Source organism: Equus caballus, chromosome 4, assembly GCF_041296265.1.
Source record: "Equus caballus isolate H_3958 breed thoroughbred chromosome 4, TB-T2T, whole genome shotgun sequence".
Taxonomy (NCBI): domain Eukaryota; kingdom Metazoa; phylum Chordata; class Mammalia; order Perissodactyla; family Equidae; genus Equus; species Equus caballus.
In genome coordinates this window covers 18,471,557-18,483,677 of record NC_091687.1, presented here as the reverse complement: position 1 = coordinate 18,483,677, position 12,121 = coordinate 18,471,557, and the positions used below count along the sequence as shown (strand labels likewise).

The 12,121-nt window shown below is 39.2% G+C and overlaps 1 protein-coding gene across 1 annotated transcript in view; it reads right to left on the bottom strand.

Annotated features, from left to right (window-relative positions):
• The window catches only part of ABCA13 (ATP binding cassette subfamily A member 13), a 408,916-nt gene that overhangs the window by 119,697 nt on the left and 277,098 nt on the right, over positions 1–12,121 (bottom strand). Inside the window, exon 48 of the mRNA XM_001496546.5 lies at positions 9,932–10,040. Within this exon, the coding sequence (XP_001496596.3) occupies positions 9,932–10,040 (109 nt within the window). The remainder of the gene's footprint in view (positions 1–9,931; positions 10,041–12,121) is intronic.

Below are 12,121 nucleotides of genomic sequence, written 5' to 3'. Positions count from 1 at the left end.
TCTCTTGTCATTTTGATAACAGCCATTCAGGTGTGAGGTGACATCTCATTGTGGTTTTGATTTGCATCTCCCAGATGATTAGGAATACTGAACACCTTTTCCTGTACCTGTTGAACATTTGTATGTCTTCTTTAGAGAAGTGTCTATTCAGATCCTTTGCTTATTCTTTATTCATGTTATTTATTTTTTTGCTATTAGTTATAGGAGTTCCTTATGTATTTTGGATATTAACTCGATCACACATAGTTTGAAAATATTTTCTCCCATTCCGTAGATTGCCGATTCACTTTGTTTATTGTTTCCTTGAAAAAAGCCAGACCCAGAAGAACAAATACTACACAATCCCACTTATATGAGTAATCTAAAATAGTCAAACTCATAAAAGCAGAGTACTCTTATCACAAAATATATAGATAGATAGGTAGGTAGGTAGGTAGATAGGTAGGGCAGGGGGAAATTTTTGGAGGCAAAATATATATTTTTGGCATTGAACATAGTGATGGTTTCATGGGTGTATACTTACCTCCAAACTCATCAAGATGCATACATTAAATATTTACAGCTTTTTTATGTCAATCATATCTCAAAAAAGTGGTTTAAAAAAAGAATGTAGAAATTTGAGCAGAAATGCTTAAGGAGAAGAAGTGGAAGAGAGACAGTCTTGACAAAGGCAATGCAGGTACAAGGGCCCACAAGATGAAAGGCCATTGGGTGTAAAGGGCTGGCCAGGCTCAGGGGTATGGCGAGGAGGGCACAGCAAGAAATGAGGCTGGAAGGATAGGTTAGCAGTAGCTGATGCTGCCAATTTGCAAGTGTGGACTTTATCATGGACGCAAACGTGAGCCATTAGAAGTACTGATTATTGGGCGAGAAGGACAATTTTACCATTTTAGAAACACTTCTCCCAGCAAAGTGTCAACATCTTTATTGTATCTTTATTCCAGAATCAAGACAAGTGGAATCTCAACAGAAATGCTTTCCAAAGAGAACAACCAGATGGAAAGGGACCCAGATGTGTGGCATGTGACTCAAGGGTTATGTGAGGTGACCTGTGACGGGCAAACAGGATTGGATTTGTTTTCTCATCATTTCACCCCAGATGGTATAACAAACAGTTGGACCTTGCTGGGAGAACCTAAAAGAAAGTGAGTGAGCAAGCAATGAAAAGATGAGGGACAGAAAATTCACGGGGAAAGGGAAGTATGATTTGAGATGGGAGTGCAGGTGACATGTCCAGGAGAAAGCAAGGGGTCCTAGGTGGCCAGAGCTATGCTGTCCAGGGTGAAGTGGTATGACAGGAGGCTGAGGGTGCCGCTGGTCATACCAGGGAGGACCCTGTAGGTTTGAGTAGGAGTTTGGGTTTTATTATAAGAGATATAGGAAGCCAGAGGGATGCGTTGATCTGAGGTACGTATTCCGTGGGTGACCTTGGGCACTTATGGAGACATGAGACTGTTGGGGTAGGGAGAAGGGGTACCAGAGGGACCCATGCAAGAGGGTGATACAGGCATCCAGGCAAGAGCAGACGGTGCCTTGGGCCAAGTGAGTAGAGGTGAAGATACTAAAAACATGCACATTCAGAGTTTCAAGAGCAGAAGGGACAAGATTTGCTGATTGACCATGGGATAAGAAAAGGCAAGTCAAGATTCAAAATTTGCCCTTGACTGACTTTTACTTCCCCTTGGGATCTTGAAAAATAGTATTATATGACATGGAGTGTGACCAAATTGCTGACATGAGAAGAAAAGAAGAAATAAAGCCTCTGACATGAACTATATTCAGTGTTCCTCTCATCCCTTGATGAACTCCTGCATCTACACCAGCCCCCGAGGCTGCAGGCTGCACTTACAAAACCACCTCTCCCACACCCAAGTACATCCTGGCCACCTTGTGCAGTCACTGAGCAGAACTCCCAAAATGCACTCACCTCATGCAGGAGGAAAGAAGCTACCTGGGAGAATTCACTGTGCAAACCTCATCTATTTGGTCTAGACCAGTGCCAGGCTTTCAGTGGTTTATAAAAAGACTCCACCTGAATGGGCTACACAATAAACCTACTCTATATTGAGTTTTGTGCTTAAAATTATGGGCTCTGACAAGCTGCAAATTTGCTGGGGCCCAGCAAGGGGGCCAGCCCGGGTTCTGGAGAACCAGCCTTCTATCGAGTGGCTTGGGTCAGGGTTCAGAAAGTTCCTTCATCTCTAAGACAAGGATGTCCTTTCTACTGAGACCCTGTCACAGGAGCACTGTGACGAGAAGCGCGTTGTGTTGTTTATGCGGCACAGAGATCATGCTGTCAGCTGTCATTGCCTGACTGCCCCTCTGAGCCCGGTTCTGTGAGGCTGTGTGGCCAAAGTAGTAAGGAGGACACAGCCTCTGTTCTCAAAGGGTTTGTCCAAATCCCACATCAGGTCAACTTTTGTTTCATTGTAATGATAAGCTAATAATTCTAGCTCTGCCCATTCCCAGATGAATCGGCAAGCATAAAAGGAAAATATTTTTGTTCAAAGCCCTGCTGATGGAAGTTTCAATCAATACTTTGATAATAACTCTCAACATATTCTCCTGCAGTGTTATGATTTGTGCATTCCCAATTTATTGCACAAACTTTCCTTCCCCATGATGACTGCATAAACAAGTCAAATTAGAATTGAAATTTTGATATAAACAAATAAAATATGGTTGAAGAACTTTCCAATGACTGAGAATATACATATTTTTCAAGTCAACACAACTTTTCAACAAATGAACAAAAAATCTACTCTTTTTCAGTAGATGTTTCTAAGATGAACATCGTCAGGAATATCTGATAACCCAGGAAGAAGTGCATACAAGGCATAATTGACTGACACCTGCAGTCTGGTCAACATTGCTCCCATGTCTCCAGACAGTGACTCACTACACAGTGGTTTGAGCAAATACAAGACTTGGGGTTGTGACTCATAACTGGAGCCAAATTTAAAGCTTATATGTTTAACACAAGCTCACAAGCTCTGAATTAAAATGTATTTTTGTGGAGACACCACTCTGTCATTGGGAGGAGAAATTTTAGTTTCTGTGATATTGGTTTTCATGTCACGGGTCACAGGCTTCTTCTGTCTGATTTGTCTTGTCCTCACATCTGTCTAGAGAGCACACCCAGGCATGCCAGTGTCTCTTTAGAACCCTTCATGATACCAACTTACTTCAACTGCATACAAATCTGTACTCCTTTACAGCTCCATCCCCCACACGTTATGTTATTTATGTCACAAATTGCATCTTTATATATGGCATCCCCATTAACATAGATTTATGTTATTTTTAATTATATTTTATGCTTTTGACTTTAAATCTTGAAGAAGAATAAAAAGTGGAGTTACAATACGATAAAATTGTTTTTATATTTGTCCATGTATTTACCTTTGTCCATGTATTTACCTTTACCAGAGAACTTTATATTTTCATGTGAATTCAAGTTATTGTCTCGTGTCCTTTTATTTCAACCTGAAGGACTCTCTTGAGCATTCCCTGTATAGCAGGCCTAGTGGCGGTAAACACCCCTATCTTTTGTTTATCTGGGAATATCTTACTTTCTCCCTCATTTTGAAGGTCAGTTTTGCCAGATATGGAATTCTCGGTTGACAATTTTTTCTTTCAGTACTTGAAATATATCATCTCACTGCCTCCTGGCCTGTAAGATTTTTGCTAATAAACTTATTGAGGATCCCTTCTATGTAATGAACCACTTTTCTCTTGCTGCTTTCAAGATTTTCTCTTTGTTTTGACTTTTGACAGTTTGATTATAAAGTATCTCTGTGGGGTCTCTTTGGGACCACCCTACTTGGTGTTCAATAAGCCTGTTGTATTTGGACTCCCATGTCTTTCTTCAAATTGGGGAGTTTTCAGCTATTACTTCTTTAAATAATCTTTGTGTCTTTTTCTTTCTTGCTCTCTCACTCTCCCTCTCTCCCTCTCCTCCTGGGACTCCCAAAATGTGTATGTTGGCCACTTGAGAGTATCCCATATATCTGTTCATTTTTCATTGTTAATTTTTCTTTTGCTCCTCAGACTCAATAATTTTAAATGATCTATTTTCTAATCCACCAATTCTTTCTTCTGACTATTCAAGTCTGATATGGAATCGCTTTAGAGAATTTTTCAATTCAGTTCTTATATTTTTCAACTCTAGAATTTCTGTTTGGTTCTCCTTTATGATTTCTATCACGTTGTTGATAAACTAACTTTGATTATACATAATTTTCCTGATTTTCTTTATGTGTTCCTTTAGCTCTTTGAACATATGTAAGAATATTGTTTTAGGTCTTTATTAAGTAAGTTTGATGGTTGTGTTTCTTCAGGAATGGTTTCTGGTTATTTATTTTGCTTCTTTCAGTCAGCCATGACTTCATGTTTGTCTTCATTATGTTTTTTTATTCTGTATTTTTGATTCTTTGATAACTTGGGGCCTTGCTGACCTTGAAGGGACTGTCCCTCTCAGGGCTAGCTAACTCCTAAAGTAGGCAAAAACTCACCTGTGAGTGTACCTTTCATGTACAAACTGATCAACCAAAGCTTATACCCCAGCCACTTCCTTTATTGAGCTCTTTGACTCCAGGGCACTATCCCCCTGCCATAATTACCTCAGGACCAGGTGCCAAACAGCCAAGAAGAGCCCCTACACCTCAGAGCCCACTAAATTATTCAAACTACATGATCCTAATCCTACTCAGCTGTTTACCCTGCCTTGTTGATTCTTTCCTGAAGAAACCACAATAAAGGCTCTTATCTGCATTTTCCCTTTATGCCCTCTGTCATCTGACTGAATTTGGTATTTTCCCACGTGGTCCCTAGCAGCATGGCATGCCCTCTCCTCTTGGGATCTGTGAGTAGTATAATAAATTATTTTTTCAGTGGCAATCATCTCCTGATCTGTTGGCATCACTTCATCTGAATAATAATAAATCCTGTATTTTAAATAGCTTTATGACCTTTTGTTGAAAACTGGGCATTTGAAAAAATAGCCAGCTCGCCAAGTCTTGCAGATCGGCAACATGCAGGAAATGATTTTCACTAATTAGTCCAGGGTGAAGGCTTAAGGTCTTCTCAGGCCTTTTTCTGGGTGTACATCTTCCTTGCACCTGTGCATGTGCTTTTTAAAAAATTTCCCCATATATAGGGCTACTTTTAAATATCTCACTTTTCCTAAGGGTCTCACCCCAGCTTCTTCTTGGGGCCTTAACTGTTCTATTGCGTTCCTCTATCAGTAACCTCTTGTCCCAGGCATCTGCAGGTCTGTAGTCTTCTTATGGTTTCCACAAGTTGCTCCTACTGCTTCCTGTGGCTTCCCCTAGCCTAAGATCTGAGCCTCTGTTTGTCATCTGAACCCAGAAGGTAGGCATCATGAAACCAAACCCTCAGGCAGCCCGCAGATAGATTAGAGCATTGCAAATTCTGTCTGTTCTGCTCTCTCCAGTGTGCAGGAGGGAAGTGGTGAGTGCCCCACTCTAAACCACTGCAGGCAATGTTGGGGAGGGGTGGGACAAAAGGGAGTAAAAATACCATGAAATTTCCTATCATCTCAATGTGGCTTTTCTGTTATTGGACATTTTCTTGGTTGCTATAGATATTTGACTGAATTCTGGAGCTCGTATAAAATCATTTTAGTCAGTTTCTAATTGTTTACTTAATCTTTCCATGTGGGGAATGAGGGCCTGGAGCTTCCTAGTCTGCCATCCTGCTGACATCTGTACTTTACTCTCTCCATTTGAAAAATGGATTTGCATCTCTGTGGATGCCTGTGGATGTCTATTCTAGTGTGAGAAAAGCTGTGATAGTATCAATCAGTTCTGAAAAGAAATTTCCACTGTTTCTCTTAAATAAAACCTGGCCTATTGCACCTACTCTGCTCCCTCCACCACACTTTGTAAAGGGAAGAGGAAGTAGGAGGGAGTTAGTCAACACTTTCCACTGCTACCTGAAGTTAATGGGGTAAGATCTGGCAGAAAAGGACTCTGAACGCCACATTGGGATTTTGCTGAGGACTAGCAGACAGAATCTGGACCTCCCAGAAGACTGATGGAAGCAACGCCAGAAGAGGTATAAACAGGAAGAGGAAGAGGTGTGACAGCTAATTCCCATTTCAGGACACATGTCGATGGAAAGTAAATATGAGTCCATCATCCTAATCATCTTATTGGTTCAAGAAGGTGGATAATCTTCTGATTCCTAATAAAATCCTCAGACTATTTCTTACCATTGATGTTCACAGTAATTTTTGTTTCAAATTTCTACTTTTTATAAGATTTAAATTTGATTATTTTTCAATAGCATATATTGATTTGTCTTCTAATATTACTTGAAGAGATGAAGTGTAGGAAGAACAGAGCCTAATTTAAACAATAAAGTTCAATTTTTTCATATTTGATTAGTCATGTATTTATTTTTCCTCATGAAATACTTGTAAAAAATTATTAAATGGCAAGTTTCATTTCTTACATTCTTATAAAACCTGTTTAGCCCCTCTAAATAAGCTTAAGGTGTTTTTTGATTTCACTTCCATTCCATAATTAGGGGGCTTACCAGACTCTTTGTGTCCCCATAGAAGTGGCCATAGTATAAACGCTATGTATTGGGGTGAGGAGTGGGAAAACAGCCCAGAAGCGTGAGGCACTAGTCCCTACTCTTTTCAGCAAATGTTTTAATGGCCTCCATTCTCCATAACTCCATTTCCTGTTGAGATCATCAGTGATTTCTGGGTCCATGTTGATGTTTCCTCAAACCATTTACCTTAGCACCCTTCATTCCCACCTATTTTTAGTCACTAAGAAGAACATTTTGTATTTCATTGATCTCAAACAATGACCTTTCTTTCTCTCACTTCATCTTCATCTTCTCCTCTCTCCTCGTCCAACTATGCTATAGATGCTCATCAACCACATTGTGACATCTATTCCCATGCTCCCTTTATGCTCTCCCCAATGAGAAACTCCTGAAAATTGTATTTGCTCTCTCTCCAGTCTGGATCTGGTGACAAGGCATTCCCATTTTCATCTATCCCATCAAAACTTATTCATTCTCATTCATGCTTATTCCAAAGCACTAGAAAGAAAAATCATGTCTTCCTGTTGGTTGCATGCTGACTACATCCACTAAAATCTTATGGTATGTTTAATTGAGCATCTCTTTGACCTTCAGTCATAATTTTAATATGCCTCTGCTCTCTCTCTAATATATTCTTCATATAAGAGGTACTAAAATTTTTGTGGTTCCTTAATTATCTGAGTCCATCTTTGTCCCGTTAGTCTCATCTTCTGTTTATAGAGGTCAAAGCCAGCTGGCATGAAGTTCCAAAACTACCCTCTATGTTTCCCAAGTTTCTTCCATAGGTTCATCTTCATTCCCCCTGTACCACATGAAGACATGCTCACCTTTTCCAGAGATAACTCCTCCATTTGAGTTCTTTCTCTGCCTCTTTCTAGGTATCAATCCATCAATTTTCCTTTCTCCCTTGAATGTTCAAAATATTCCCTTCCATCCAATCATCCTACCAAAACTTCCAATTACTTCTTATTTTACATACGTACAGCCTCTCTTCTCATTCTTCTTCACAGCCAAACTTCCATAAAGCAGAGTTTATCTGTTTAGTCTCCTAAATTCCTAAAAAAATCTCTTTCTACACCGTTCCTTCCACTCTGATTTCCATCCCTACAACTCCACTGAACTAGCTTTCTAGAAGTCACCAACCAAGTCCCTGCATTCTCTTTCTTCTTAATGATTATGGAATATTTGTTCATTTTTTCCTGTTCTTCTTGAAATTCTGCCCTTCCCTGGCCTCTGTGCCAAGATCTTCCTGCCTTGGGGGCTGCAGCATCACTGTCTCCTTCCCATTGTTCCACCCACAGCCCTCTTGTCTTCAGCATCTTTGTCTGATCCATGCAGGATCTCACTCAATGACCAGCTTAACCTATCATCGTTATTAAGGTTAAAGCTGAATGGGTTTTACTCATGACCACTCTATTGAATTTGTCTTTCTAGCATTCTGAATCCTGCTGCACATTTTCATCAATGTGTCATGCAAACCCAGCATCTCTGAACCTGTAAAAATCACTTTACTCCTTCCTTGAAAATGTATCTTTCTCCTTATTTCTTATAATGTCAGCAGTACCAACCAGTTAGTCATTCATTCTTAAAAGCTCAGATTTATATTTTATATCCTTTAATCTCTTCCTCTGCATTTCTGTAGTTGTCAGCTTCTTTAAATTCTTTCCTTTCCCCATCCCCAATACCTCAACATTTTCTTCCATCTGTCTGAACATTATAGTTTCATTTTTTCCCTCCAGATTCACCCTAGCCTTGCCTGAGTTACCTCTCAGTTGTTAGCAACATCCTTCTAATAAGTCACTTGATTGCAACCAACACTTCTCCCTTTAATACATGGCTTCCAGATTATTCTTTCTAACGTATTATTTGGATCATATCATTCTCATTCTCAAATATTGATAAAGACGTCTATTTTCTATTAAATAAAGGTCATACTCCTCACTCTGTCAGTCAAGCTCAAGCAGAATTTGTCCTCACATAAGCTTTCCACAGAGATCAACCATTGGTCCTCTACACTCACCTTTATGATGAGGTCAAACTGGACTTCTCCAAATTACTTGAACAGACACTACGATTTCTCTTGTTCACTAATACCTATAATAGTTTCCTGGCATCAGTCAAACTTTTGCCCATTGTTCAAGGTCCAATGTTAGTGACGCAATTGCCCTCTGTGAAGCATGCTCTATTCATGCCCATCAGAAGTTTCCTCTCAGTTTGATGTAGTAGAAAAGCCAAGTCTCTATTTACCAGTTAGTCTCTGTTATCAGCTAGAACTAGAATCAAATCTTGGCCCACTGATTAACTTGCTCAGAGCCATAGCTGGTAGGTAATTTCTCTGAACCTCAGTTTTCTAATCGGTGAAGTAGGCAAATTCTGCCTACCTTAGAAAGCTGACAAGAAAATTAAATGAGATAAGGGATGATTAATATCTAATGGAGTGCCTCATACATTTCAGAAAATAAACACCACTTTGCTGCTCCTCATCTGTAGAACTTTTTACTTCTTTTTTTGTTTTTAATATTACCTACTATCATTCCAAAATAATTTCAGTGCCACAAAATAAGTCTATTTTATTAAAAAATTGGTGGAGAAGGGAAAACAAATGTGGAAGAATAAGATGAGGTTAAAATGATAGCACAGTGGGGTAATTGTTTAGCATTTATTTCTATGTGAATTAATGCTGCAAAAAACATATTTTGAGAATAGATTATAATAGATATGGCCTATTGGTATTTACATATCTGTTTTCTTTCTTTCCTTTTTTTTTTTTTTTTTAAGAAATTGAATGAATTTGATAAATTACAACTTATCCCACCCAAGTGAAGCACATAATATCCCCTTAAACCAAAAAATTTACCCTGGGTTCCAGAAACGGACCTGTGTGATTTACCAAAATAAGAAAGCATAGGTGGTGATTCCGTGATCAACATAGATAATTGATGAGTTGAAGGTCCAGCATAAAACAAATTATCATGCTCACTTTCCCAATAGCTATGGGGTTGTGTGTATTGTCTCTAACAGTATGCTATATAATAGTGTCCTTAAAAAGAGAAATTATTCTTGCTTCTGTGAGATATTAAAATCATTCAGAGAGAACTCTCAAACCACCTTTTATTCCCTCATCCTACAGATGAGGTCATAATTTCAAGGTTGTAAAGACATTTAGAGACACCAAATAGAGGCAAATAGGGCCCACGACTTCGTATGTATTTACATATGGATTGGCTGCCAAGTAGAAACCTTCTCATCACTCTTCACACCCCTATTCAGAATCTTTTCTGCTTCTTTCACTTTTAAAAACATTGTATTTGGAAAGTAGTAAATTATAATACATGAAAATTAACATTACCGTATTGTCTCCAATCCACATCAGGGGGTAAGAGCCGCCACAAAATAAGGTTGTTTAGATGATTTAAGTAGGAAGGTAGGGAATGAAAACCCTTCTGATTATACCACACCTAAAAAAGAAAGATAACTTAATGGCTCTCTTGAAATTAGTCCTTAAGTCTATTCATCAGCTATTCTTGGACACAAGGAACATGTGTAAATTAGCTTCAATAGCACCTGAAAGCAGCCCTCAAAGTAATGCTCCTGCGTGGCTGAGAATGAGCAGTAAATTCCAGCCCGCTAACTTTATATTTATCTCAAGCATATAATTTATTGCTAAAAATAGATTAATTTTCCCAGAACAAATGTGAATGTTGCTCTGTAATTATATTCTCACAGCAAAAAAGAAACCTAAGCCCATCATTTTTTTCTTTCTCAGTTGGTAAGCTAATGAAAGTTGACCTGCACATTAAAAGCACAGAAAATGATCAGAAAAAATGATTACTTTCAAATTAATAACTGAATGTGGAACATTATTTCTCAAAATAAAGTGAACATTTGTTAAGCATGGAGAACAAACAGCACGCCTGTCAGATAGGAGAAAGAGGAGAGAGAAAATAGACAGACAATGTTATTAAAGTTGAGATAATAAGTAGCATAAGAAAATATTAATTGAACCATCAATATCTATATTTCAAAATATCAATATTTTAATAAAAAACTTAAAAGATACACTCAGTTGGGAAAGCTGATGAGTGTCTTCAAGAAGTATAATGAATCAACTGGCAAATTTTGGTCTTAATTGAATTGGTTGGACAGCTCATTTCTCTAGATAATGCTGTCTTTTGCAACAGACTATCCTTTTTGCAGAAATAGAGCTGCTCCACAGAAAGTTAACGCCTGGATGAACCTATGCAAGTTCTCACAGTTTTTTGCAAAATCAGTACCAGATCTCAAATCACTTGTCTTCCAACCCATTTTTTTTCTACTTCATCACACTATGACCAATCGTTTTTTAACCAGAGTCCCGTGTGGCAGCTATTGTGTTCATGGAAACAGCTAAGTAGTAAACTATTGTTCATGGAGTTAAAAAAAAAAAAGCCTATCTACACAAGACAATACTCCCCAATTCTTTCTCAGATGGCCCACTTCTCTAAGCAACTCAGAAAACAGACCTCTTATCTCTTTCATACAAGCTATCATTACTCATTCCCTTCTTCAGATATTTTCTTAAGTTCATGGAGAAATCCCTGCCAATCATTTCTTTCTAACTCCAAGGAGAAAGAAATCTGCTGAGACCTACTAAGCACAGAACCCAGGACATTCTGTGACGCCTTAGGCTGCACCTAAACAGATCTGACAGTGGGATTGTACAACAAAAAAATGTTTAAGACACAAATGTGAATTCACAAACGTGTGTAATTTAGACACACAATTCTGAAGAGTCAGGTAAAGCATGGAGAAGTACACTGAACTGAAGTAGCTGATGTCGCATGTCAGAGATGCGTCCACTTCTTGGGCCCAGAACAGGAATTCTCCTCCATACAGATCCATAAAGTTATCCCTGACTCTCACCTTTGCCTTTCCTGCTCTCTGTCTCTCATACGCAGGTACTGGCTACATTTCTGGAAATGAAAAAAACCTGGGATTCTGTTAAAGTCAAGGGAGGGGTTGATATAGCAGGAAAACCCTTGCCAGTGGAAACTGGAACCTCCCACTTCATTGTCCTGACGTTCCTCTCCCTCAAGTCTATACTCACTTCACTGTTTAACTGGAGGAAAAAATATGAGCCACAATGACGATCTTTGCCCTAGATCAGGGGTTTTCAAATGTAGTTTCATTTCTTTTGTTTTAAAAGCAGGGTGATTTGTTTTTCAACTTCACAATGACATAGAACAAGGGTACAGAAGCCAAAATGGAGCTGGAGTGGTGGAGCTGGGAACACAGGAGTCTGCTCTCCCCCCTCTCGCCCCTCTCTCTGCAGGCTCTGTGGCTTCTGTGTTGGATTCCATTTGTGGCCCCATTTCTTCACATTCCCTGGATCTATACCCATTGTCATGTGACTTTTGTGCCCTCCCACTCTGACTCTGGGCTTAGCCACATGATTTGCTTTGGCCAATAGAAAATGACGCAAGCAGAGTTTGAAAAGCACTTGCATGTTCCTGCAGTCCTTCTTGTGCCTCTGCTGTCGCCATGGCAGCGTGCCCAGGCT